Source organism: Mobula hypostoma, chromosome 11 (genome assembly GCF_963921235.1).
Source record: "Mobula hypostoma chromosome 11, sMobHyp1.1, whole genome shotgun sequence".
Classification (NCBI taxonomy): domain Eukaryota; kingdom Metazoa; phylum Chordata; class Chondrichthyes; order Myliobatiformes; family Myliobatidae; genus Mobula; species Mobula hypostoma.
In genome coordinates, this window is record NC_086107.1 from 98883327 (window position 1) to 98909983 (window position 26657).

General features: G+C 50.2%; 1 protein-coding gene across 2 annotated transcripts; it reads right to left on the bottom strand.

Moving 5' to 3' along the window:
• pick1 (protein interacting with prkca 1) lies at nt 1–26345 on the bottom strand. 2 transcript variants are annotated; one of them, XM_063062620.1, is made up of 13 exons: nt 26087–26237; nt 22448–22530; nt 19436–19547; nt 17730–17858; nt 15809–15875; nt 13868–13957; nt 11938–11991; nt 10704–10766; nt 9376–9509; nt 9071–9163; nt 5615–5665; nt 4966–5110; nt 1–2770 (listed from the first exon to the last, which is right to left on the bottom strand). In XM_063062620.1, the coding sequence occupies exons 2-13, from the start codon at nt 22486–22488 to the stop codon at nt 2565–2567; spliced, it is 1185 nt and encodes a 394-aa protein (XP_062918690.1). In that variant the 5' UTR covers nt 22489–22530; nt 26087–26237; the 3' UTR covers nt 1–2564. The 2 variants fall into 2 exon arrangements, with proteins under 2 accessions (XP_062918690.1, XP_062918689.1); XM_063062619.1 differs by lacking the exon at nt 26087–26237 and adding an exon at nt 26272–26345 and having other exon boundaries at nt 2–2770.
• Nucleotides 26346–26657: the final 312 nt, after the last annotated feature.

Here is a 26657-nt window from a genome sequence, read left to right on the forward strand (position 1 = left end):
GAATTTCTTTAGCCAGAGAGTGGTGGATCTGTAGAATTCTTTGCCACAGTGGAGGCCAAGTTTTTATGTATATTTAAGGTTGACAGATTCTTGATTGGTCAGAAAATGAAGGGATACGGGGAGAAGGAAGGAGATTGGAGCTGAGAGGAAAATTGGATCAGCCGTGATGAACTGGTGGAGCAGACTCGATGGGCCAAATGGCCTAAATTCTGTCCCTATATCATATGGTCTTATGGTCATCTGCACACTCGATGGTACACTACATGTTTCTTCCCCGATCCTGACGAAGTGTCTTAGCCCGAGATGTCAACTCTTTATTTCCCTCCATAGATGCTGCCTGACCTTCTGAGTTCCAGCAGCATTTTGTGTGTGTTGGTCAAGAGTTCCAGCACCTTCAGGATCCCTCGTGTCTCTGACACTAGCAGTTAGGAGTGTACCGCTGTGGGACTGATATGGAAAACCAGGTCAATAAAAACCAGGTTCCGACACCAACTCCTGTGACAAAAGTTACTTTCCGTATGATTTTCCCTTTGCTAAGTTACTCGGTAAAGCAAACACCGAGCCAGAAACTCACAGACTACGCACACCGTCTCTGTCTCAGTCCCACAGATGGAAGTCTGCAACCATGAGACAATGAGTGACTTTATTGGCAAAAAGATGTGAGAGATTTCACCAGACTGGTGGAAAACATTCACCATTCCCTCAGTTGTGGAAGCAGCAACAGAATATGTTTAAAATGGAGCATCTAAAAGTCATCGGGAAACGTGGACATGTCTAGAGTATAAGACCGAAATGTCCCACAACCCCAGAATATGGTGATTAACAGAGAGCGGCCCACATCCCTGGAATACAGCAGTGGAGAATGGTCCCAGATCCTCAGAGCGTTAGAGACCCGGGTATAACCGTGACCTCAGGTGCTGTCTGTGTGGAATTTGCAGGTTCTCTCTGTGACTGTCTGAGTTTCCTTCCACATCCCTATGCCAAACGGGTTGGTGGGTTAATTGATTGCTGTAAATTGGCCCTGGTGTAATTGAGGGGTAAAATCTGGGGTAGATATAAGAACGTGGGGAGAATAAAAAATGTGATTAGTGTAAAGGTTGGTCAGCATGAACTCAGTGGGCTGAAGGGCCTTTTCTGTGCGGAGTGACTCTATGAATCATCGGGGAGATTTCCCATAAAATCAGAGCATTGTAATCAGTAGGAGATGTTCACACAGTCCATGAGTACAGTAGGTGTCACACCAGCCTACGAGGAACACTAATTTCTACTCCCAGGATGTGCCAGTGTTTACTTGGGATTTTCATAACCTGCTGTATGGCTTCTGCGATGATGAGTGTCACCATTTGCCCGAGGTAAAGGGATGCCCCACACAAAGTACAGCCAGGGGATTTGACAGGTTCTCAATCCACTGCACGCTGTGCAGCAGATACCGAGTCCTTCCTCTGCTTCTACCCTGTGCGGGGAGATACGGGATCTGCACTGATCTCTTACGTCCTGGACACACGACCCTGTTCCATAGAGCGCTTGATATTCCGGGGCTGAGGTGAGCTCACACTCGTTCATTCACATTCATTTCCATCACTTGTGGGTGGATTGACATTGTCTGTTCATTTCAACCTGCGCCTATGCTCTCCAAAATGTGCAGAGTGACAGTTTACCATTTGGCTCAAGGTCAAGCGGAAATCTCAGACCCAGAATACAAAGATCAGGGAGAAATCTCAGACCCGAGGAACAGAGATCAGGGAGAAATCTCAGACCCAACGTACAGAGATCGGGGGCCAACTCCCACACATAGAGTACAGAGGTTAGGGGGATCTCTCAGGCCCAAAGAAGAGACCTGGGGGAACTCCCACACACAGAGAACAGAGATCAGGGAGAAATCGCAGACCCCACGTACAGAGATCGGGGGACCTCCCACACACAGAGTGCAGAGGTCAGGGGGATCTCTCAGGCCCAAAGAACAGAGATCCGGGGGATCTCTCAGACCCAGAGTACCAAGATTGATGTGGAAACCTGTCAACAGAGACCGCCCATCAGTAACACTCCCCCATACCCACACAATGCAGCGTTCAGTGATTGTCACACGGTCTAGAACACGGAATTAAATGGGGAAAACGCCGTACCATCGGCATACGGGCCTGAACAGGGAGTACTTCCACAGGCGCTAAACCGCCACGTCCCCCAAACACAGAGCGAGAGGGCAGACCGCGGAGGAGAGTCAACGATCCGAGCACTGGCCGTTTCCCGGTAGGTGGATTTCACTGGATGTTCCACTGGGCGAGCTGCAGACGCTGTGGGCCGCCCGAGCGAGGGCGCAGTGCCCGGCTCGCAGCGGAGAGCAGGGATGTGGACCTGCAACAGATCAGAGTTCCACACACGCCACCTCTGGAAACTGTGACAGAGGAGGCAAGAACAGAATCCAAGAACACAACCAATGTCTGTACAACAGGGATTCCCTGTGACAGGACAACAGTCTCATCACAGGAGACATAAATACGAGCATCAATCCAATTATAGACAACCTACTTTGGTCTTATTTAACAATAAGGGTTTCCAGAAGAATTCTATTCATCGTCAAAGAGTTTCTCTCCGTTTTCCTCCTCCTCTTCTGCATCGGTATAAAGGTCCTTCGGGCTGTAGTTCAGCATGGTTTTGCTCAGGTCCACCTCGATTGGGAACACGTCCGCGTCCTTTAAGACGGCGTAACACTCGTCGTAGTACTTGGACATGGCGGAGACGAAGCGCTGGAGCTGGAACACGATGTCCTGAACTGCGAATGGGAAGAGATGGTTACCAGACTTGACAGAGAAAGGGAGAATGGGTCTGAGGGGTTTGAATCACTGACCACAGGGCGACATCGCTTTTCACAAGCCTCAGTATTTTATAATTTTGATTTAGATTTCTAATTCCTTTGCTTTTTTTTTATAAAATCTCTGGCCAGTTCCCATCTCCATAAAAGCTTGACTCGCGGGACTGTTACTTAACACTCACAGTTTCAGTTTGTTCCCAGTCTATCCTTCCTCCAGACAGAGTAGTTGCCATGAAGAAGCATCTCTATGGCCAACACCAATCTTCGTCACCCACACTCAACAGCTTCCTCCACCCCCCTCCCCTGCCACTATTCATATTTCTGAAAGCTCCAGGAGCCCAATACCTCACTACTCCTCCTTTGCATGATGTATTTGTTTTAACCTATAGTAATTTTCATATCTTGCACTGCACTGCTGCCACAACAAATTTCACGATATACCTCAGCGATTGTAAATATGATTCTACCTTCCCCTCACATCTCACCCTATCCCATCCCAGATTCTCTTCACCTTTAACTGCAGCTGGTTTTCTACATTTGCCCTGTTCTTCAGTTCACTGACCTGAGATTCTTGACTCCCAGATGCTGACTGACTTGCAGCGGATTTTGAGCATTCTCTGATTCCAGCATCTGTAGATTTTTTTTTATTTTGCAGGTAATTTTCATCATGATTCACAACAGTGGCCCCAATCACTGCAGCCCTTTGCCATCCTTGTGGGGACCCCTGCTGCCTGTTAGAGCTACATTATCTTTGCTATTTTTTCAAGGACTTCACTGCGACTAGTTGAGTATCTGTCTCATTGGGAGTTTCTGTATTTGCACTCCCATTCAATTACACCTGATGTAAAGATACCTCATCGACCCCAGCTAGCCCTCAGATTAGCCCTTTCCCTAACAACGTTATAACCCCCACCATTGTCTCTCCTCAGTCTTTATTTAATGGGCGAGGTGCAATTTTATTTACTTATTGAGATTCAATGCGGAATAAGCCCTCTGGCCCTTCGAACGGTGCCGCCCAACAATCCCCCGGTTTAATCCTAGCCTAATCACGGGACAATTTACCTCCCATCCTGTGAATAGTGAATCTGTGGAATGCTCTGCCACAGACTGCGGTGGAGGCCAAGTCCGTGGGTATACTTAAGACAGAAGTTGATCATTTCCTGATTAGTCAGGGTATGGGGAGAAGGCAGGTGTATGGAGTTGAGTGGGATCCGGGATCAGCCATGATGGAACGGCGGAGCAGACTCGATGGGCTGAATGGCCTAATTCTGCTCTGGTCAACCACTACATCATTGGACTACGGATGAAACCCAGAGCACCCGGTCACGGGGAGAATAGACAAACTCCTTACAGGCAGTGGCGGGAATTGAACCCAGGTCCGTGGTACTGTAAAGCGTTGTGCTAACCACTACACTACCAGGCCACCCCTGCAACGTATAATGAAAACAGAGACTAAGGAATGGGTAGGAAGATGAGTGGATATCATACTCTCCACTGAAATGGGCAGGTAGGACGAATGAGTAAGCGCTGATCTAACACACTGATCCAGCTACAGACACAACAACGCTGCTCCAGTTGACCTGAGTTGGTCACACAGTAAAGCAGCAGTGACGTGGCACAGCTAAACACGAGCTAATCTGTCCGTGTCACACCTGAGGCAGCATACCTGGCGGAGCATCGTCATACCTGGAACAGCATACCCGAGACGGCACTGTCACACCTGGGACAGAGCATTTGACCAGGTGCCATCACACCTACGATAGCACCGCCCCTCCTGGGACAGAACCGCCATACCTGGAATAGCACAGTCACACCTGGGGCAGAACCGCCATACCTGGAATAGCATAGTCACACCTGGGGCAGAACTGCCACACCTGGAATAGCACAGTCACACCTGGGGCAGAACCGTCACACCTGGAATAGCACAGTCACACCTGGGACAGCACAATCACACTTGGGACAGAACCATCATACCTGGGACAGCACGATCACACCTGGGACAGAACCGTCATACCTGGAATAGCACAATCACACCTGGGACAGCACCATCACACCTGACAAAGCACCTGACCCCAAGCCCTCCTGATCTGGGACAAACAAAGCCGCCAGAGCAACCCCAAACCATGGTGTGTGTGGCACAGAAAGTTAAAACCAACCATGTTTTTGGTCCAGAAGTTCGATCTTCTCCAGGACGTCCTTCCTCATCTTGGCGAATCGCGCTCTGGCCTCCTGCCGGCAGCGGAGAATCAGGCGATATTCGTAGTTCCCAGTGCCGACCCGGTACAGGGGCTCCTGGAGGGCCTGGTGTGGGGTGAAGAGGGAGGTTGTGTAGTCAGAACTCCTGACGTAGCTGAGAGCAGCACATACCCCGGATGGTGCGGGGCACGGGGGCGGGGGGTGGGAGGATGGCTCTGAGTCAGCACACAAACACACAACCCCAGGTGGATAATCCAAACCCCGTACCAGGGATCCCTTCCCCCTTTCCAGCCACGGCTGAACCCATCCATGCCCATGCTGCAAGTGGCCATAATCGCCAGTGAAAGCCATTGCCCCCCTATCCTTTCAAAGTGTGTCAGAAGCCCCTGTCCACCTGGTATACTTCCCCTCAAACCACCCCCAACTCCAGCCCACCGATTTGTCGGCCCTCTGAGGACAGCGGCCTACCAACCATTCTCCAGTCGCACCGACTGCGGAAGGTGGCCAGGCTGCCCAGTCTGACGTTGTCCCCCAATCAGTTGGCCTCAGGGCATTGCTCTGCCCGGCTGCCCTCAGCCACAGACCCACCAGCCCCATGCCATCACTCACAATGCAGCTGTACTCCTCATCGTCCATCTCCTTCACCTTCAGACAGTAGGACTGCGCCGAACAAGAGAGAGAGAGAGGTTTCAGATCAAGGTTCCGAGCAAGACGAGGCAGCCAACAAGATTAACGTTTGTACACCCCCTCAGCAAAGGTCGGTGGTTGACATGGGGATGTGGGGTGGGGTGGAAACGTACACTTCAGTGACATGCCGGTAAAAAGCAATGGGGCAAGATTTCCAGAAGTGTGGAACGGGCAAATCCCATCTGGGCAGATGGCAGAGTGAGGTTTGGTTAATTAGTTCAGCGCATCTGATTTTGAAGCGATGGAACACCAGGTCACTGCAGGCACTCGCCGGGTTCACCCACGGTCAGGTTAACGTGGTCGGCAAGGTCGCAGCTGGCTCCAGGTACAACTCAAAGTTGGCTGAACAACTCCAGCCTTCAGTGCTGTCTGGGACCCACCTCCCCCTGTCCTGGGCTCTCACTGGGACATCTCCTCTGGGTCATCCCCTCTGTACTGGGCTCTCACAGTCAGGGACATCTCTTCCGAATCATCCCCTCTGTTCTGGGCTCTCACTGTCTGGGACATCTCCTCTATGTCTTCCCCTTTGTTCTGGGTCCTGTCTGGAATATCTCCTCTGGACCATCTCCTGTCCTGGGCTCTCACTGTCTGGGATATCTCCTTTGGATCATCCCCTCTGTCCTGGGCTCTCACTGTCTGGGACATCTCCTCTGGACCATTCCCTGTCCTGGGCTCTCACTGTCTAGGATATTTCCTCTGGGTCCTCTCTGTCTGTAAAGTCTCCTCTGGACCATCCCCTCTGTTCTGGGCTCTCACTGACAGCAACATCTCCTCTGGATCATCCCCTCTGTTCCGGGCTCTCACAGTCAGGGACATCTCCTCTATGTCTTCCCCTTTGTTCTGGGTCCTGTCTGGAATATCTCCTCTGGACCATCCCCTGTCCTGGGCTCTCACTGTCTGGGACATCTCCTCTAGATCTTTCCCTCTAGACCATCCCCTGTCCTGGGCCCTCAGCGTCTGGAGCTTCTCCTCTGAAAGTTCTGACAAAACCCAATGCTGCCAATGCAGTCAGCTCCTGAGTGTTGCTGGTAACAGTTGATGGGATGGATCTGTGCTCACTGTGGGGCGGGGGTGTAGGCAACTCATGCCTCCACCGTGACCACTTTTTCCCAAGGTTGGAATGTAGAACTTGGGATACAGGGGGACAGGAGTGGTGGGAGAGAGGTGTCAGCAGGCAGTTCTGGAACAGAGGCAGTGGAGTACCTGGAGAAGAGGAGGGGAGGGGAGGATCCATAGTTTTGGAGACCGAGTCCAATACAGATATCCAGACAAGCACAGGACCTCACAATAACACCCTCAATCCAGGCCACGAAGGAGACACTTCCTTCATCACCGCTGACCGGGAAGACTGCCCAAGGAAGGAGAGCTGGTAGCTCGGCCAAGTGTGGTTCTTCTACACGCTAGCTAGTGTTTCTCCCCATCTCGGACACCGCCACCCATTTCCCGTCACCGTCCAAGGACTCGCTCTGACCCCACCCACTGCTCTGTAATCCAACAGTGACAGCCCCCACCCACTGCTCTGTAGTCATAATCCTGTCAACCAGGTGGGGAGTGCGGGTTCTCTGATGCTGATAGTGCAGCCCTGGCCGAGATACGTGACTTCAGGCCAAGGATACTGTAGCGGATAAAGCAACTGGCTTTGGAGGTGGTGCAGAGGAGGTTCACCAGGTAGATTCTGGAGATAATGAGGCTGGCCAATGTTGAGAGATTTAAGTCACCAGGGACTATATTCACTGGAATTCAAAAGAATGAGGAGGGACCTTATAGAAATATACAACAATTATGAAAGGAATAGATAAGCTAGAGGCAGGAAAGTTGTTTCCACTGGTAAGTTATACTAGAACTATGAGACATCTGTTTCTTTATTGACATACAGCGCAGAACAGGCTCTTCCAGTCTTTTGAGCCTCACTGCCCAGGAATCCCCACAATTTAACCCTAGCCTAACCACGGGACAATTTACAATGACCAATTAACCTACCAACCAGTACGCCTTTGGACTGTGGGAGGAAACCCACGCGGTCACGGGGAGAACGTGCAAACCCGGGTCTCCGGTACCGTAAAACCTTGTGCTAACCACTACGCCACTGTGCCAGCCATGGCCTCAAGGCTTGGCGGAACTGATTTAGGATTGAGATGAGGGGGTACTTTTTCCAGAGAGCAAGGAATCTGTGGAATTCTCTGCCCAGGGAAGCAGAAGTTACCTCATTAGATATATTTAAGACATAGTTGGATAGATTCTTGTGTAGCAGGGAAATTGAGGGTTATGGGGAAAAGGCAGGTAGATGGAGCTGAGCCCACAGCCGGATCAGCCAGGATCTTATTGAATGGCGGAGCAGGCTCCACGGGTCAATTCCAGCTCCGATTGAAGTTCTTACGATCAGCTTCAGTCCTGCTCCTCTGACAGCCAGGCACTCCCTCGTTACCGCCTCTTCAACAGCGTGATGCTCCCTCACTGCTAACAGTGTAGTACTTCTTGAGTTCTGTTTCCCATGACAGTGGAGGGCAGAGATCTGTTGTGAAGCCTTGGACTGGGCTGTGAGAGGCATGGGCCGGTGACCTGCAGGCCCTTTGGTCAAGAGCACTTGGCCACCGCTGTTCAGTTGTACGGGGTTGACAGCGACCTACCTCAACCAGTAGCTCCTCAGCACCCAGTTCTCCAGCTTGTGGGAGACAAAAGAGACCAGGTGTAGAGAACACAACTGGATCCTTTGCAAATCTCATTTCAATTTCAAAGCAGAGTCCATTTCTAACAACTCGTGTTCCATTAAACCAGAAAAAAATGGACAGGAATGAAGTTTAGTTAGGGTGAGAAGGGAGGTGGGATGAGAAGGGATTAGCTGGAGTTAGGATGAGAAGGGATTAGCTGGATTTAGGACCAGAAGGGAGATGGAAATAGCTGGAATTAGGACGTGAAGGGGGGTGGGATTAGCTGGAGGTGGGATGAGAAGGAAAATGGGATTAGCTGGAGTTGGGATGAGAAGGAAAATGGATTAGCTGGAGTTGGGATGAGAAGGAAAATGGAATTAGCTGGAGTTAGGACGTGAAGGGAGGTGGGATTAGCTGGGTTAAGACTAGAAGGGAGGTGGGATTAGCTGGAGCTGGGATGAGAAGGAAAATGGATTAGCTGGAGTTGGGATGAGAAGGAAAATGGGATTAGCTGGAGTCAGGACGTGAAGGGAGCAGGGATTAGCTGGGGCTAAGACTAGAAGGGAGGTGGGATTAGCTGGAGTTAGGATGAGAAGGAAAATGGGATTAGTTGGAGTTAGGATGAGAAGGAAAATGGGATTAGCTGGAGTTAGGATGAGAAGGGAGGAGGGATTAGCTGGGGTCAGGGCTGAGGGGTTGCTATCCAAAGAAAATTTTGCCAAGTACGTACCAAATATTCAAACTTGACATCGAGGTATTTTTTGATGGTGAGTTTAGTGTCAGGAATGGCCTTGTTCAGGTACGTATTCAGGTCGCTGAGCATCTGCAAGTAGAAATGTCAGCCATTACTCAGTGACGAAGAGCAAAGGTATATCCATATTTATAAATCGGGAGGTTTGGTGGCTCAGCGTTTCCATCCCCACCTGACCATTTCAAAGTGGATCTGGACCCACCTTGCAGGGGTGTCCTCACTGAGCAAAGGGAACTTGCCTGACACACACGTTACCGCCGTGTGCTGATGAGCCAGGGACTTACCGGCTTCACTGTCTTCAGGAGTCGGATGCCAAACTTCTCGATGCTCCGGTGAGCCTCTGCAAATTTGACAAAGGCCTCGCTAGCAGCGGGCTGCGGTTCCCTCACCCCGATGATGGAAAACACGTCGCCGAACGCTGAAACGAACCAAAACACTGGTGGCAGTGCGAGCCCGACTGACAGCAGTGGCACCAAACCCCTTTGGGGAACTACACCTCAAAGTTCATCCAGCTCTGTAGATTAACCTCCCAGTCTAACCTAACCACCTCCCGCACTCCCCTCTGGCTCCTGCCCAAAAACAAATTTATCCAACTTCTTCACTCAGACCGTGGAACAAGCTGACAGATAACAGAATTCAATTGTAACATTTTAAGGGAAGTTTGGTTAGGTACACGGCTGGGAAGGATTTGGAGAGAGATGGTCTGGGTGCAGGTAGATCAGGTTGGCATAGCCTAGATGGGCCGAAGAGCCTGTTTCTGTGCTGTAGGACTCTATATCCTTGGAGCTTGGTGCTTAATGTCCCAAATTAAAACAACCCACTATATACACCTATCCCTGTGCCTCTGCTGTTTCATTGTCAGTCAATGCCATCTGCTCATTAGCCTCCAGCCACAGGAAACACACAGGCAGGCCGCAAGTTACAACAGGATCTGATCCTGTGGACCGCCCGAGACCCGAACTGCTCGCAGGTTGGACGTGAGCACAAACTGCGTGTGGGAGAGCGAGCAGGCGCGAGGTGGGCTGCTGCCAGCCGTCCTCGGTGCCTCAGGGGCTGAGCGACTCAGTCTCCTCGGCTCCACCCAGACCCTGATCGTTGCAGTTCAGTGAGGTGGTGGGGGGGCAGAAGGCACGGGGAAATACCACATTCCCAACATCAGAAGATCCCTTCAGCCTCACAGCAGCCAGCAAGTCTACCCCCATCCACCGCGCGTCTATAAATCAAGCGTTCATAACCCGGGCGAGGGCCTGCCCCTCATAACTTCCTCCTTTAATCTCTCCATCACCTATCATTGACTAATTCCCCGTCCACAGGAAGCATTTTCCAGATTTTAGTTTCCGATCGTCATCGGCCACGCTACAAACCCCAGTCCCTGAGGCAGGCAAAGGACACAATTCTCCCATTATAATATACACAGCCCTCACCTGCATTAGCTCAGGGAGGCATTTGTTGGGGTAATACAATGGGGGGGGTAGGGTGTAAATGAACCAGGCTGAAAGGGTGAACCTCCTTCGCCTGTTCCTAGTGAAGATCGAAGCTCTGAGCTGCATAACAACACCTCCTGCCAGGCCAGGCCAAGTTACCGATGAACAGGACCGACAGAAGGTCTTACCTCGGTGCGTCTGTGACAGCTCGAAAAATGCTCTCAGCAGCCTCTTTGTGTGTTCCATCAGTCCTGCCACACGTTGAAAAGGGGGAAATGTTTTAGCACTTTGAACACAAAGCTGTTAACGCCTCTCTCTCCTGAGCGTGGGAGCAACGAGCCTCATAAACGGGCTCTGCACTTGCTCCCTGCTCTTCCTCACTGCAGAGACAGCCTTTGGCACGTGGACAAGTAAAGGCCCAGACACAGCTCTCACACGTCCACCTCGCATGCACTCACACACCTGGTTCTTGCCCTGCACACTCAACCCTCAATCTTCATCCCTATACACACACACACAGCCCCTGCCTGTATATACACCCAGATCTCACCTGTGCACACACACCCGGACCTCAATTGTACACATGCCAACCCTCGCTTGTACACACACCTGCCCTTGCCTACACACACACACCTGCCCTTGCCTGAATACACACACACAGACCTGTCCTTGCCTGCACACGAACACACACCAACCCTTGCCTGCACATACACATACACCAGTCTTTGCCTAAGCACACACGTCCTTGCCTGAACACACAGGCGCGCACGCGCGCGCGCGCGCGCACACACACACACACACACACACACACACACACAGCCCTTGCCCTGCATATACACCCAGACCTCGCCTATACACACACCGCCAGATCTCACCTGTACACACACACCCAGACCTCATTTGTACACACGCTAACCCTCGCTTGTACACACACACACCAGCCCTTGCCTGAACACAGACACACAGACCTGTCCTTGCCTGCACACGAACACACACACACACACACACACACCAGCCCTCACTAATGGAGATGGCGCTCACCCATTGCACCCACCGATCTTGACCCACACACACCTTTGCCCTCGCACGCTTCACTCATTCCACTCCCACAGCCCACACCCATCGTACTCCCCGACATCCACACTCCCTACGTCTGCCCCAGAACCTCATTACCACACCCACAGTCCCCAAACCCAGTGCCCACCCGCACACCCAGCCCATGCAACCTCACTTCTGCAATCTCCACACCCAAAACCCTATTCCCCCGCACCCCCACACCTCTCCAACATGTCGCTTCTGTGATAACCTTCCAACGATCACGGTTTTCCAGCCACCCAGTCCTCCGGCACACCGCCCTGAGACAGTCTCACCCCGGCTCCTCGGCCTTACCAAGTCCCCGCCACCCCCCCCGCCTCCCGTTACCTTTGTACAGCTCCGCCGTTCTCTCCAGTTCCTCCAGTTTCTTCACAAGTCCGTCTGCAAGAAAGACCGTCCTGTGAATCTGTTGGTGCCTGGTTTCTTTCTCCTCCATAACTGCAATAACCTCTGGTCTCGGCCCCGTTAACTCTGACCTTTGACCCTGAATAAACCTCCATGAGCCCTGAATAAACTTACAGGATCTTTCTCCTTTTAAACCCCTTGTGTCCCCTCCCATCACGCGTGATAAACTCTTGTCATCACTCCCGTCTTGCCCCAAATAAAACCCAGCCTCATTCCCCCCGAACCCCACAGGTTAGAAGGTTGGACCAGGCAGTGGAGCCATACTTCAACAGGCACAGATGTAATGGGCTGAATGGCCTCCTTGTTTTGTCACTGAACCCTTAACAACCACCCTCCCTCGTGAGGTCGGAGTCAGCCACAGAAGTTGTGACCCAGCCATCTAGGTACACAAGCCAGGGCTGTACGATACGGAGAGCGAGCTGTTGCCCGTGCAGCAGGCTCCCCCTCTCCACGCAGCTGATGAACCCAAAGGAACGGCAGAGGCCGATACAGTTTGGTGCCAGCAGCGTCGCAGGAGTTGCCAGTCGGCGTTGAACTTAACATAGGACTGACTGTCATAGGGACTCCAGCTCCGGATTTCCTCCCCGAGGTTTACTCCTGAAGCCTTCCCCACGAGTGGGTATAGCCACAAGGCAGCGGAGGTTTGAGTTCAGGGTTTTCCTTGTCCCAGACGAGCTGCCAACCACAGCTGATGAGCCCCATCTGCCCGAAGGTGCCAGTAACCTGCCTTTACCCCTTCTCCTGTCGGTATAAATGATTCCACTGAGCTTAGTAGCTGAGCCACACTTGGAGGCCGGTAGCTGGACTTGGTTGTCAGAGGCTACTGAAACACACACCAATAGGAGCATTTAATAGGTAGTGGGAGCAGGTCCCCATTACCACACAACCCCTCCAGGCTACATAACCATATAACAATTATAGCTCGGAAACAGGCCATCTCGGCCCTTCTAGTCCCTGCCGAACTCTTACTCTCACCTAGTCCCATCTACTTGCACTCAGCCCATAACCCTCCATTCCTTTCCTGTCCATATATCTATCCAATTTAACTTTAAACGACAACATCGAACCTGCCTCAACCACTTCTGCTGGAAGCTCGTTCCACACAGCTACCACTCTCTGAGTAAAGAAGTTCCCCCTCATGTTACCCCTAAACTTTTGCCCTTTAACTCTCAACTCATGTCCTCTTGTTTGAATCTCCCCTACTCTCAATGGAAAAAGCCTATCCACGTCAACTACCCCCCTCATAATTTTAAAAATACCTCTATCAAGTACCCCCTCAACCTTCTATGCTCCAAAGAATAAAGACCCAACTTGTTCAACCTTTCTCTGTAACTTAGATGCTGAAACCCAGGTAACATTCTAGTAAATCTTCTCTGTACTCTCCCTATTTTGTTGACATCTTTCCTATAATTCGGTGACCAGAACTGTACACAATACTCCAAATTTGGTCTTACCAAAGCCTTCTACAATTTCAACATTACATCCCAACTCCTATACTCAATGTTCTGATTTATAAAGGCCAGCATACCAAAAGCTTTCTTCACCACCCTATCCACATGAGATTCCACCTTCAGGGTATCAAGCATAAGGAACCCACCCTCCCTTACACCTCCCCAGTTAACGCCCGGCCTCACTCTCAGATATCAATAGACTTTGGCATGTAATGGGATCAGTGCAGGCAGGTGGTGCTGAGGTGAAAGATCGGTAACAATCTTATTGAATGCTGGAACAGGTACGAGGGGCCAAATGGCCTGGGTGTGCTCCTGTTTCCAACGTGCTCGTGTCGCGTGTTGACCCTGGATAGATCACCCGCCTGTTCCCTGAACGCGGCCCCACACTCGAGCTCACTCACCGTTGCACAGGATGGCCCGGCTCAGGCCCAGAGCATCGGCCGTGCCAGAGCTCATGTTCTCCACCAACCGGTGCTTGACCTTCTTCAGAACTGTGAAAGACAGGCACAGAGCATCACCCTGAAGCAATACCAGCATCCCCCCTTCCACACACCCTGTAGTCTCCTACCTGCCGGATCCCTGTAGAGCTGTGGGCTCCATCCCAGGAAAACCAAACTGTGCAGACTGTCCGGGGAGGAATTCACCTACTGACAGCCACTGGACCTGTGGCATTTAACAGAATTACACCCCTTCCTCACCCCTGTACCTCATCTTGTCCCACCTCCTTCACTCAGACACAATACGCTGCTTCACAAATGCAGGCTGACAGTTCTGTCTGTGAGAGAGACCCACGGACCTCACTGAGTATCGGGGAACAGAGATGAGGAGGAATTTCTTTATCCAAAGCGGAGAAGCTATGGAATTCATTGGGTCATAGAACGCTACAGCACAGAAACAGGCCCTTCAGCCCATCTAGTCTGTGCCGAACTGTTACTCTGCTTAGTTCCATTGACCCACACCTGGGTCACAGCCCTCCATACCGCTACCATCCATGTACCTATCCAAACTTCTCTAAAATGTTGAAATTGAACCTGCACCCACCACTTCCACTGGCAGCTCATTCCACTCTCCGAGTAATGAAGCTCCCCCACCCAGGTTCCCCTTAAATATTTCAGCTTTCACCCTCAGCCCATGACCTCTGGTTCTAGTCTCACCCAACCTCAGTGGAAAAAGAGTGTTTGCATTTCCCTGTCTATACCCCTCATAATTTTTCACACCGAATGCAACATGAGACTGCAGATAATTTGAACGCAATTACTTAAAAACACTCCATCTGCAGATCAGGTTATATACAAGCCCAACAAGTAGTTTGAGATTGCCACAGATAGCTGTGGAGGCCAAGTCATTGGGTATACTTAAAGAGGAGGTTAATAGATTCCTGATTAGTAAGAGTGTCAATGGCTACAGGGAGAAGGCAGGAGAATGGATTTGGGAGGGAATATAAATTCGCCATAACCGAATGGTGGAGAAGACTCGATGGGTTGAATGGCCTAATTCTGCTCCTATGTCATATGGTCTAACTCAAAAACATGGGATTCTTAGGGAAGGATACAGTCAAATCCAATTCAGAATGAGCAACAGAGAGGGACTATAAACAGAGAAACAAAAGGCAAAATGGACCGAGAAGTAAATATAAAATATTAATAATTTCCAACAATAATTTATTCCACATAGGAATGACAATGTAGAGTTTAAATCAGGGTTACCCAACCTTTTTTTAATGCCACGACCAATAACAGAGGGGTCTGTGAACCCCAGGTTGAGACCCTCTGGTTTAAATGGTTCTGTTTCCAAGCCAAACTCTGCACAAATGGTCCCAAGCCCAGCTTCAAAAGGAGGAGGGTTTGGCATGAGGTTAGCAACCCCATCCCATAAAAACCCGGTGCTCCAGAAACACTGACAGAACCTCTGAAGCCCTCGTCCCTGTGAGAGGAAGGATCTTGAAAGACAGGCCCAGGACAGGACAGAGGACTCTGGTGGGCAGAGGCCTACGCCCCAGAAGGGGTGATGGGCTTAACAGAAGAAGAATTTCCCAGCCCGATGGGATCCTCGCAGTTACAGCACCTTTGCATGATTAGATAAAAACCTTGACCTTTCTGCCAGGAGTTTAACAGGAGCAGGAAAAGTCACCCTACCCAGAGGGAAATACCGACCACAACAGGCCGCCTCCAAACACACGGTGCTGGGCTCCTCACATGAAGTCAAGGAGTTGGAGGAGCTCAGCGGGGCAGCTGTGGGGCCCAGACAATGCCGGGGGTGAAGTGGTGGAGACGTTGGGTAGGGAGACACTGAGGGGAACGAGGAGGTAAACATTAGGATACTGAACAGGTAATACTACTTACCGATGTCTAAGGTTTTGCCTTGCTTAGGATCAGCCTGGAGTTTGTTGTAATGAATTGTAACTTCTCCCTTTCAGGACATTAAAAGGAGAGTTTAAAAAAAACAAATTATTTACATAAAGTTACTTAATTAGCTCAAAACCACAGTTCATCGTTAGAAACACAAGAGATTCTACAGATGCTAGAAAGCTCGAGTAACACACACAAGATGCTGGAGGAGGCCCATACACCAGCATGTCGGAACGGGAATGGAAATCATGATTAAAAACATCGACTGTTTATTCACTTCCATAGAGGCTGCCTGACCTCCTGACCTGCTGAGTTCCTCCAGCATTTTGTGTGTGTTGCTCTGGACTTCCAGAGTCTGTAGAACTTCTTTTGTTTTTGAAATTCTGGACAAGTTCAGCAGGTCAAGGCAGTGTCTACAGAGAGGAAAAGAGAGTCGACAATTCGGTCCAAGACACTTCATCAGGACTGGGGAGTGGGGGGAGAAGCCAGAAAAAGGTGGGGGAGGGGAATTAAATGGAAAACGTGGGGGTGATAGGTGGATAAGATTAGGTGGAAGGAGCTGAAGAGGAATCTGATAATAATAATAATAATGTGCTTTCTTGATCCCAAGTGGGAAATTAGATAGGAGAGGTGAGTGGACCATGGGAGATAGGGAAGGGGGAGGCACCACAGGGAGGTGGTGCAAAAAGGAAGGGGTAAGAGGGAAGACGGAATGGGGAATGGTAAGAAAAAAGAGAAGGTGAAGGGAGGAGAAATGACTGGTAGGTAGAGAAATCGATGTTCATCCATCAGGTTGGAGGCCACTCAGATGGAACATGGGGAGTTGGTCCTCCAGCCTGAGAGTGACAGTAGAGGAGACGGCGGAGTGACCTGTCGGAATGGGAATGGAGGCTGGCAGTGAAATGGCTGGCCACTGGGAAATCGCCTCTGTTGCAGACGGAGCGAAGGTACTTGACAAGGTACCAGTCTACTTCAGGTCTCACCGAGGTAGAAGAGGTTGTTACGTGGGTGAGACCCGATGTAGCACTGGATACGGTGGATGACCCCGACGAGTTTGCAGATGAACTTCTTCCTCGCCTGGAAGGACGATTTGGGGTTTATCTTTCCCATCTATCACCTCCTGGCTTTTCACTTCAATCCTCCCCCACCACCCCCACCTTTCGGAGGAACCCGGCAGGTCAGGCAACTTCCAGAGTGGAGGAGCTGAGATCCTCCAGCGTTTTGTGAGCATTGCTCAACGCTTCCCACATCCGCAGCATCTCTCACATCACCTCTCCAACTCTCAGTCCCAAGGTGCAGGGGTTTCGAACTGAAACACCGTTGATTTCTTCCCTCCTACCAACGTTCCTCCCGCAGGTTGAGTCTAAATTCAAGGGAGCTGCGCCAAGACTCAGCAAATACTGGTCCGGCCTCGCCTGGGGTAGTGTGTTCAGTTCTGCTCACCGAACGATAGGAATGGGGTGGAAGGATTTCTGGGTATAGAAGGAATTGGGTGATATGGGGACATCAACGTTGGGCCAAATGATCTTACTGAAGGGATGGAATAAACTGAAAGGGCTGAATGGCCTTCTCCAGCTCACTCTTTCCAACTTTATGGAACAGGCAGTCTCTGGTCCCATGTCTATTTCTGGTCTGTTATGGGGATCGCTGCTGAAGTAACGGACGTAATTAAACTCAGACTGCGCTCTCTTCCATTCACACAGCCTCGTCCACCTCCTGTCCCAACCACCCCCCCTCCCTCGAAGGCACTACCCTCCACTATCCCACACCGCAGGGCTTCCCTGACATCCTCTGCCACTTTTCTCCCATTCCCCCCACCCCAATTAACCCCACTCCCAAGCAGAAGGGAGCCCTTCACCTTGTTCATTTCCTCTTCACCCCACCCCCATGAGACGCACAGACCCTTCCCTCTGACCTTCACAGCCTGGATCATCTTGGCCACCTCCACCTTCGTCTTCCCTTTGACGGACTTCCCGGTCACGCCGATGATCTCGTCGCCTGCAGCCAACGTCCCATCCAGGGCAGCTGGAGTGTTATCGAAAACCTGCCGGCAGAGACACGGGTCAGGCCTGGCTCCACTGGGTCACAGGGGCAGGGTTCACCCGGAGTAGATCCAGACTGGGAGTGGGAACAGGAGCATCAAAAGTGGATTAGGAGCAGGGGATGCGGGCAGAGCGGAAGCAGAGTCACCCCCGGTACAAGCAATCCTCTCCTGAGGCACTGAGACCCAGAGGGGCTTCAGGCCTCTGTATGTGTACAGCAAATCCCTCCTACTTGGACTCCAACCACCTTACATATAAAATGGCCTGATGTGTCCTCAGTTGCTGCCATTTCTGACAATTACACACACTGCAGTCAGCCCGGCAACGTAACATATCCACCAGTAGAACAGAGAACACAGAACAGTACAGGCCATTCGGCCCACAATGTTGTACTGGACCAGAAACACCCAAACATTAATCCCTCCTACCTATACCATGTCCTTATCCCTCCATCTTCCTCACATCCATGTGTCTATCCAAATGTCTCTTACAAGCCTCTAATGTATTTGCCTCTACCACTGTACCAGGCAGCACATTCCAGGCATTCACCACTCTCTGAGTAAAACACTTACCCCTCACATCCCCCTCAAACCTACCCCCTCTCTCCTCCTCTGGTATGGTTGGAAAATAAGCCAAGGACAATATTCCCACTATGGATTCAGAGATGGAAGTCGCGTTCCCTGAGTAAATAATCAGTCTTCCCACCCGGTCAGCAGCACTGAGTCGCTGTGGGCTGCCCCTATAATGCAGGGGAGAAGCCTCGTGTACGCTGGGCTCTGGAAAACCTGTCTCAGGCTGGAAGCAGTGGCCATGGTGTGTGCACCCTTAAGGCCAATTTATACTTCTGCGTCGAATCTACGCCGTACCGCGTACCCTACGCCGTAGCCTGACGCGCACCTCCCCAAAAATGTAACTACGCGTCGCAGTGACGCAGACTGCAACAACTGTGATTGGTCCGCTTGGTAGCATCGCATTTCCGATTACTTCCACCCGAAGCTAAAACTCGAATGGTGATTGCCAGTCTCTGAGTAATGCCTGTAGGCATACTGTGCGTACAGACTCACCTGACTGTAACCCGAAGAGATATTACGGAACGAGCTACTGGAGGGTCACAGTTAGCTACAGCAAATGTCCAGAAACACAGAAGGGAGGGAATCGTTTAGTGCTGCAGGTGGGAAAGAGAGTGAACTGAGATTCACCGGGGCCAGTCTGTCAACAGAATCCCTTTAAATTCCCGGAGACGCGATCCCAATGGAGAAACCACGCGGGGCACCAGAGCAGCACGGTGGTTAGTGCGACGCTTTTCAGAGTTCAACTCCAGCGCCCGCTGTAAAAAGTTTGTACGCTCAAGCGTGCACATGCATTTCCTCCCACAGTCCAAAGACGAGCTGGCTAGTAGGTAAATTGTCCGGTGGTTAGGCTGGGGTTAAATCGGTGGGTCGCTGGGGGGCACGGCTCAGTGAGCTGGAAAGGCCTGTACCTCTAACAAAATAAGGCAGACGGGAACGGTAGAGGGTGCCTTTCAGTGCAGTGAGAGACGGCTTACTTTCTGTACAATGGATGACTGAGGGTGTCTCACCTGCACAATGTACAAACAGGGACAGTATTGGGCACCTCCTCCGATGCTGATCCCAATTAGGTTCTGAGAATCCTTTTTGAGCGTCACAGTCCCAGGCACGGTCGGAATTCCCCTGCAACAGTTGACATTTTTATATCATGCTTAAAACACTAAAATTTCATTTCACTGGACACAGCCGTGATAATAACCCTCTGAATCAGTGGGTGACACCACCACCCTCTCCGGACAATGGGTGACACCCCATTGGGTCCCCCCACCAATGAATATTGACTCACTGACAGTAAAATCAGGTTTGCTGTCTCTCCTGAGACGGACTTGGGAAGGGTCAAACTCGATCATGCGCGCGGCCACTTCGGTGGTGATGTCTGTTATATGTCAAGTAGGGGACTGTGCACAATTCTGATTTGATGGAGACAGACATAAGAATACGGAGGAACATCTGGAAAACTTCTGAAATGCCTGCTTCGCTGCTACAGTGTGGTAAACTGGAAACTCCGGAGCTGAAGGCCTCGAAATCCTCGGCTTTGCGTGTTTCAGCGGCCAGGGAGAGGTCGAAGGCGCTCGGCAGAGGATGGCGCTCGGGAAGCTATATGGGACAGGCTGGTCAGAAGCTCGAAGTTTTCGGACGGACGGACTCAGTGTCAGCTGCTTCCAAGGCATCAGCAAGTTGACGGTGCCTGGAGGTTTATGGCAGGGAGTTTCTCCCTTTTGCCGCCTGCTATCGGGGACTCGGGAGTCAATCGACTCGGGGACTTTGAGACTTTTTTTTACTGTGCCCATGGTTTGTTCTTCATCAAATTATGGTATTGCTTTGCACTGCTGTAACTATATGTTATAATTATGTGGTTCTGTCAGTGTTAGTCTTTGGTTTGTCCTATTTTCTGTGATATCACTCCGGAGAAACATTGTATCATTTCTTAATGCATGCATGCATTTCTAAATGACAATAAAAGAGCACTGAGTGTTCTCATAATCTAATTTTCTGGGAATTGGGCGCAGGGAAAGCAGCAGAGAGGAGGAGGGCCTGACCCGAAAATCAAAGGATCGGCTGGGAATCTAAAATCAAAACAGAAAGCTGGGAACACTCAGCGGGTCAGGCAGCGTCTGTGGAGGGTGAAGCAGAGTGAATATTTCAGCTTAGTCGGAAGTGGGAATAAGAGGGAGGAGAGATGTTTTCTTGCTGCTGAGAAGGAGGCAGGTCAGCCAAAGGAAACGTGACGGGGCGAGGCCAGATACGCCGTGGGGGCGAGTCATCGGGTCCAGAGGGTTAAGACCCGTTTGAGAGGGATTACCCTTCTTGCTGTGTGCTTGGTGTGGCTCACAGCAGATCAGTGGGATGTGCACAGCAGGGCAGGCAGAGAGAAAATTACCATTGTGGTACTTGGCTGAGTCACAGCAGAAATGGCCGACTCAGGTGAACAACGTTGTTATCTAAAGTTGGAGAATTCAGTATTGAGTGTAGAAGGCTGAAATCTTTTTATATTTAAAAAATAAAATTCACTCATCACAATAAAAAATACCAAAGAAATAAGTGCAAAACTTTTACATTCAGTAGTGCCAACTGCTTTTTTTTTTGAAATACCATAAGATAAAGGAGCAGAATTAGGCCATTCTGCCATTTCATCATGACTGATCCAACTTCCTCTCAGCTCCAATCTCCTGCCTTTCACCCCTTCAAGGGGGAGGGAGAGACCAACCCCATGCCTGCAGATCAGACAGCAAAGTTGTAACAGGCCCACACAGAAGACGAGGCACTTCACTGGGCCTCACTGTAAGTGTGTAGAGCAGGAATGGATGGAAAATTAACCTGGCAAGTTCACTCCTGCAAAGCCATCACCCAACCTGAGTTTGGTCAACCTAGTTTAGTAGAACTATCCCTTCCACTTGGCCAGTGACCTTAAAGGCTCCCATTCTCTTTTTAAAGCACCAAATGGCTTTTAAAGCATCGTTTGTTTATCACGTGTTGTGTCACATTACGTAGCCGATCACGGTCTTGACCATGATTGCTCTTGGCAAATTTTTCTACAGAATTGTTTTGCCATTCCCCTCTTCTGGGCAGTGTCTTTAGAAGATGGGTGACCCCAGCCATTACCAATACTCTTCAGAGATTGTCTGCCTGGCGTCAGTGGTCACATAACCAGGACTTGTGATGTGCAGCAGCTGCTGATATGGCCATCCGCCACCTGCACCCATGGCTTCACGTGACCATGATCGGGGGGCTAAGCAGGTGCTACACCTTGCCCAAGGGTGACCTGCAGGGTAGCAGAGGGAAACAGCGCCTTACATCTCCTTCCGTAGAGACGTATCTCCTCCTCTCCAGCCAATTTAAAGCATCAAATGGCTCCCAGGCTCTTTTTAAAGCACCAAAACCTCTCTCTGATTGGTCAGATTCAAGGGTTCCTATTGGAATGGCTCCATCGATATCAGCAGGGTCCACTGACACAGACCACAGCAAAGCTTATCAGAGGTGGCAACGTCCCGAAATGGACAATTCATGCAATGTCCCGAAATGGACAATTCACGCAACGTCCCGAAATGGACAATTCACGCAACGTCCCGAAATGGACAATTCACGCAACGTCCCGAAACGGACAATTCATGCAAGACTAACCAGGAGGCTTGAGGTAGTCTAACTGGTGTATATGAGGACTTCATGAGGAGTTAGTTGTTTTCTATTGATCGAGTGCCTGTCTATTGATCGAGGGTCTGTCTATTGATTGAGCGCCTGTCCATTGATTATTAAATGAGACCAATCTACACTGATCACAGGAAGTGCCAGACAGGACAGCTTGATGTGCACCCAAGGCACACTGGACCATCAGCAGGTGAACTGTACAACTCCAGGCAGTCTCAAAGCAGTGGGATTTGCTTTTGGCAGTGGGGTTAAGGCACCATCACTGGTCACATTCAGTTACGGACGGATTATAAACCTGAGCTTGTTACAGCCCACCTCAAATATGAGCAACGGACAGTTACAAAAGTCTTGGATCACTCAAAGTGATGATTACTCACAACTTATCTTCTTCGATTTCAAAATCCATGTCACCGAACATGATAACCGCCCGCTCGAAAAATCCTGTCGCTGCCTCTGGTCTCTGTAAAGTACATCGAGTCAGTGGGGCCTGTTGTACCTGCTCACCAGCAATAACTACGTTCCCATCGTATCTGTAACATCGTAAATGATCCCGGGGAACCTCACAAGAACATGGGCAATCTTTCTGATACTTTGTGGGGGATGTTCGAAAGCTCAGTGCGAGACTCTAGTAAAAGAGAAATGAGAAACAGAGAGGTGTAGAATGGAAAATCACGGAGCCAGGGCCTCGGCAACTGAAGGCAGAAAGAGGTGAGATGATCAAGGAAGCAATAATATCGAGGTTGAGGTTTGGGCACACGGGGTTAAATAGTATATTGTTTTAATGAAGAGACACAGTAATGGGAGGTTTGAGCGTTGTAATCAACAAGAAACAGTTGAGCACATACTGGTGAGGTGTCTAAGACATAATCAAGAGAGGGGATGGTTTGATTTTAAAGTTATCACAGAATAAAATACAGCATTATCAATATTGTGCAGAAAAGATCACAGGATTATTGATGTAAACATATAGAGCAGTTCCTTAACAATACAGGTTTTTTTTATATAGAATTTGATACAAATACAAATTAGATTTAGATATCCCAAGCCACACTCCAGTTCCAGAGGTGGCAGTAACACACCTTACAGCTGTTTGCCATTAAAACTTCAGGAAAAGGAGGAGGAGGTCAGGATGCCAGGGTGGTAACGAGATTCAGACTGAGAGTGTAATGGATGCCAGGGTGGTAACGAGCTTCAGACTGAGAGTGTAATGGATGCCAGGGTGGTAACGAGATTCAGACTGAGAGTGTAATGGATGCCAGGGTGGTAACGAGATTCAGACTGAGAGTGTAATGGATGCCAGGGTGGTAACGAGATTCAGACTGAGCATGTAATGGATGCCAGGGTGGTAACGAGATTCAGACTGAGAGTGTAATGGATGCCAGGGTGGTAACGAGATTCAGACTGAGTGTAATGGATGCCAGGGTGGTAACGAGATTCAGACTGAGTGTGTAATGGATGCCAGGGTGGTAACGAGATTCAGCTTGAGCGTGTAATGGATGCCAGGGTGGTAACGAGATTCAGACTGAGCGTGTAATGGATGCCAGGGTGGTAACGAGATTCAGCTTGAGAGTGTAATGGATGCCAGGGTGGTAACGAGATTCAGCTTGAGAGTGTAATGGATGCCAGGGTGGTAACAAGATTCAGACTGAGCGTGTAATGGATGCCAGGGTGGTAACGAGATTCAGACTGAGCATGTAATGGATGCCAGGGTGGTAACGAGATTCAGACTGAGAGTGTAATGGATGCCAGGGTGGTAACAAGATTCAGACTGAGAGTGTAATGGATGCCAGGGTGGTAACGAGATTCAGACTGAGTGTGTACTGGATGCCAGAACTGAAGGGAAGCAACTGGAGCAGGGAAAGGCAGCACCTGAGGAGGTTACAGAGATAACCTGAGGGGTGGGGACTGAAAATGCTGGACCTGAACTTAACCAGAAGACAAATCATCAGCGAGCAAAGGGCAACAAGCAGAGTTATAGTGAAATGTTAGGATTCTGGAAGCATAACACACAAAACACAGGAGCAAAATTAGACCATTCAGCCCATCAAATCTTCTCCTCCATTCCATCCCTCTCAACCCCGTTCCTCTATATTCTCCCTGCAGCCTTTGACACCCTGATTAATCACGAATTTCTCAACCTCCACTTTAAATACACCCACTGACTTGGGCTCCACAGCCATCAGTGAATTCCACAGATTCACTTCCCTCTGGCTAAAGAAATTCCTCCGAATCTCTGTTGTAAGGGGACAGCCCTCCCTCTCCCTCTGGTGCTAGACTCAGCCACTATAGGAAACATCCTCTCCACATCCACTCTATCTAGGACTTTCAACTTTCGATAGTTTTCAATGAGATCCTCCTCACTCTTCTAAACCCCAGTGAGTGCAGACCCAGAGCCATCAAACACTCATCTTACATTACTCAAGTCACTTTTTATTGTCATCTCGACCATAACTGCTGGTACAGTACACAGTAAAAACGAGACAACGTTTTCCAGGACCATGGTGCTACATGTAACAATACAAAAACTACACTGAACTACGTAAAACAACAAAAAAACTACACTAGACTACAGCCCTACCCAGGACTGCATAAAGTGCACAAAACAGTGCAGGTACTACAATAAATAATAAACAAGACAATAGGCACAGTAGAGGGCAGTAGGCTGGTGTCAGTCCAGACTCTGGGTATTGAGGAGTCTGATGGCTTGGGGGAAGAAACCATTACACGGTCTGGTCGTGAGAGCCCGAATGCTTCGGTGCCTTTTGCCAGATAGCAGGAGGGAGAAGAGTTTGTATGAGGGATGCGTGGGGTCCTTCATAATGCTGTTTGCTTTGCGGGTGCAGCAAGCCCTATCATTCCCAGAATTATTCTCATAGTAGACTGATTGACAGATGCCTGACAGAAGGTGGGACACCAGCCAGGAATAGCTGTCTAGAAGTTAACCAAGACAAAGCTGAGGGTTTTAGTCACAACTGATTGAAACCAGAGGCAGAGCCGAACGGTACCTCAGGGGTGAAAATGAGTGTCAGGGCCGTGTCGATGAGAGGTCAGAGTTTATCTTAGGATCAGTCTGGTTGAGACACAGCAGGGCCAAGGGAGAGGGAGTCCGAAGAACAGAAGTGTTGTCTTTGGGCTTCCTAATATTTAGTTGGAGAATGCTGATCGGAACTGAGTGTTAAGACAACAGCAATAAAAACAATTAGTGGTAATGGAGGAGTGGAGGGATGGGAGTGAGGGGGTATGGATAGGGACGGAATGGGGGCGAGGGAAGGGATGGGAGAGAGATGGAAAGAGGTGGTGGGAGATAGAGGCGGGGTGGGGGATGGAGGACTGGCCACCATGATGTTTTCAGATGGCCCTGTAAGGTAATGTAACTGGTGGGAACGTAAGGGTCAATGTTTGATGGCTCTGGGTCTGCACTCTCTGGGGTTTAGAAGAGTGAGGAGGGATCTCATTGAAACCTATCAACATTGAGTTGGGGTTCACTTTAAGGGGCTGGTGATGACATAATTGCGTGAAGATGTTTTCACCCCACTTTGTGTTCAGTGTTTGGACTACAATAAATGAGTTGCTTCAGTTATTCTTAAACATAAAACGCCTGACGCTGTTTTATTTGTCACAACCTACAACATCACTGAGGGGCAGAATGCAGAGGAGGTGGCCATAAATGGTTTAATGGTCCACTGATCAGCCCCACGTATGTGTCAGATTTAGAAAGACACAGCACAAAACACTGAATCCATATTGACCACCAAGCTCACCATCTTTACATAATCCTGTGCTTACTATTTCCTCTAAACATTGACATGCCGTTACTCAGAGAGGCAAGAAAGTTGCAGAAGTTAATAATATTGTGACTGGAACCCAAATTTCACAAGAGTCATTGGGTTACAGAGCACAGACACCAGCCCTCGGAGTCTATCTGGCCGTCCAACACCCATTTATATTGACTTTGTATTAACTCCAATTTATTCCCCCCCCCCCACCTTCGGCCTCCCCCAGACAGTGTCACTCACCCACACACTCTGGATCCCAGATCTTTAGATTACAGGCTCTGGACCTCAGTCTCTGAGATCCCGGCCTCTGAGTGGCAGATCCCTGGATCACAAGCAAGAGATCCGAGCCCTGAATCCCAGCCCCTCAGCGGACACCGGACACCGGACCCCAGGCACCGCCGACCCCCGCCCGGCTTTAGCTTCACCTGATTCACCGCTGCTGTTCCAATGTTGTCTTAGGTGACGTCACCTTCGTGGCAAATTGTTCCCTCACATCCTCTTCCGCCAGGATGACCCGGAACCAATCGCCCGCGAAAAAGATTCGGACGCTGTGCCATGTTTACTGCTGCCATCTTTACTACTGGCGAAAGGCTGCTGCGCTTGCGCGATGATATAACGAGCGGCCGGTTTCCAGCCGGTTAAACCGGTTACTCATCCCGGTTCAGGCTCTTCCCTCGAAGTTGAATCATGTCGGGCACCGGACCCCATCTCAAACCACGGTCCCAGCCCTGTCCCCTCTGCATTAGACTCTCCAACGTGTCGGCACCGCTGTTGTTACCGAATCGGTGCACAGGAGGGCGGGTTGTTTCGG

Coding starts and splice junctions, on each gene's coding strand:
- pick1 (XM_063062620.1), bottom strand. CDS start 22,488: ATGTTCGGTGACATGGATTTTGAAATCGAAGAAGATAAGTT. Junction 17,859..19,435: donor CCTGTTTGTACATTGTGCAG/GTGAGACACCCT, acceptor CTCTGCCGGCAG/GTTTTCGATAACACTCCAGC. Junction 9,510..10,703: donor GCTGTCACAGACGCACCGAG/GTAAGACCTTCT, acceptor GGTTCGTTTCAG/CGTTCGGCGACGTGTTTTCC.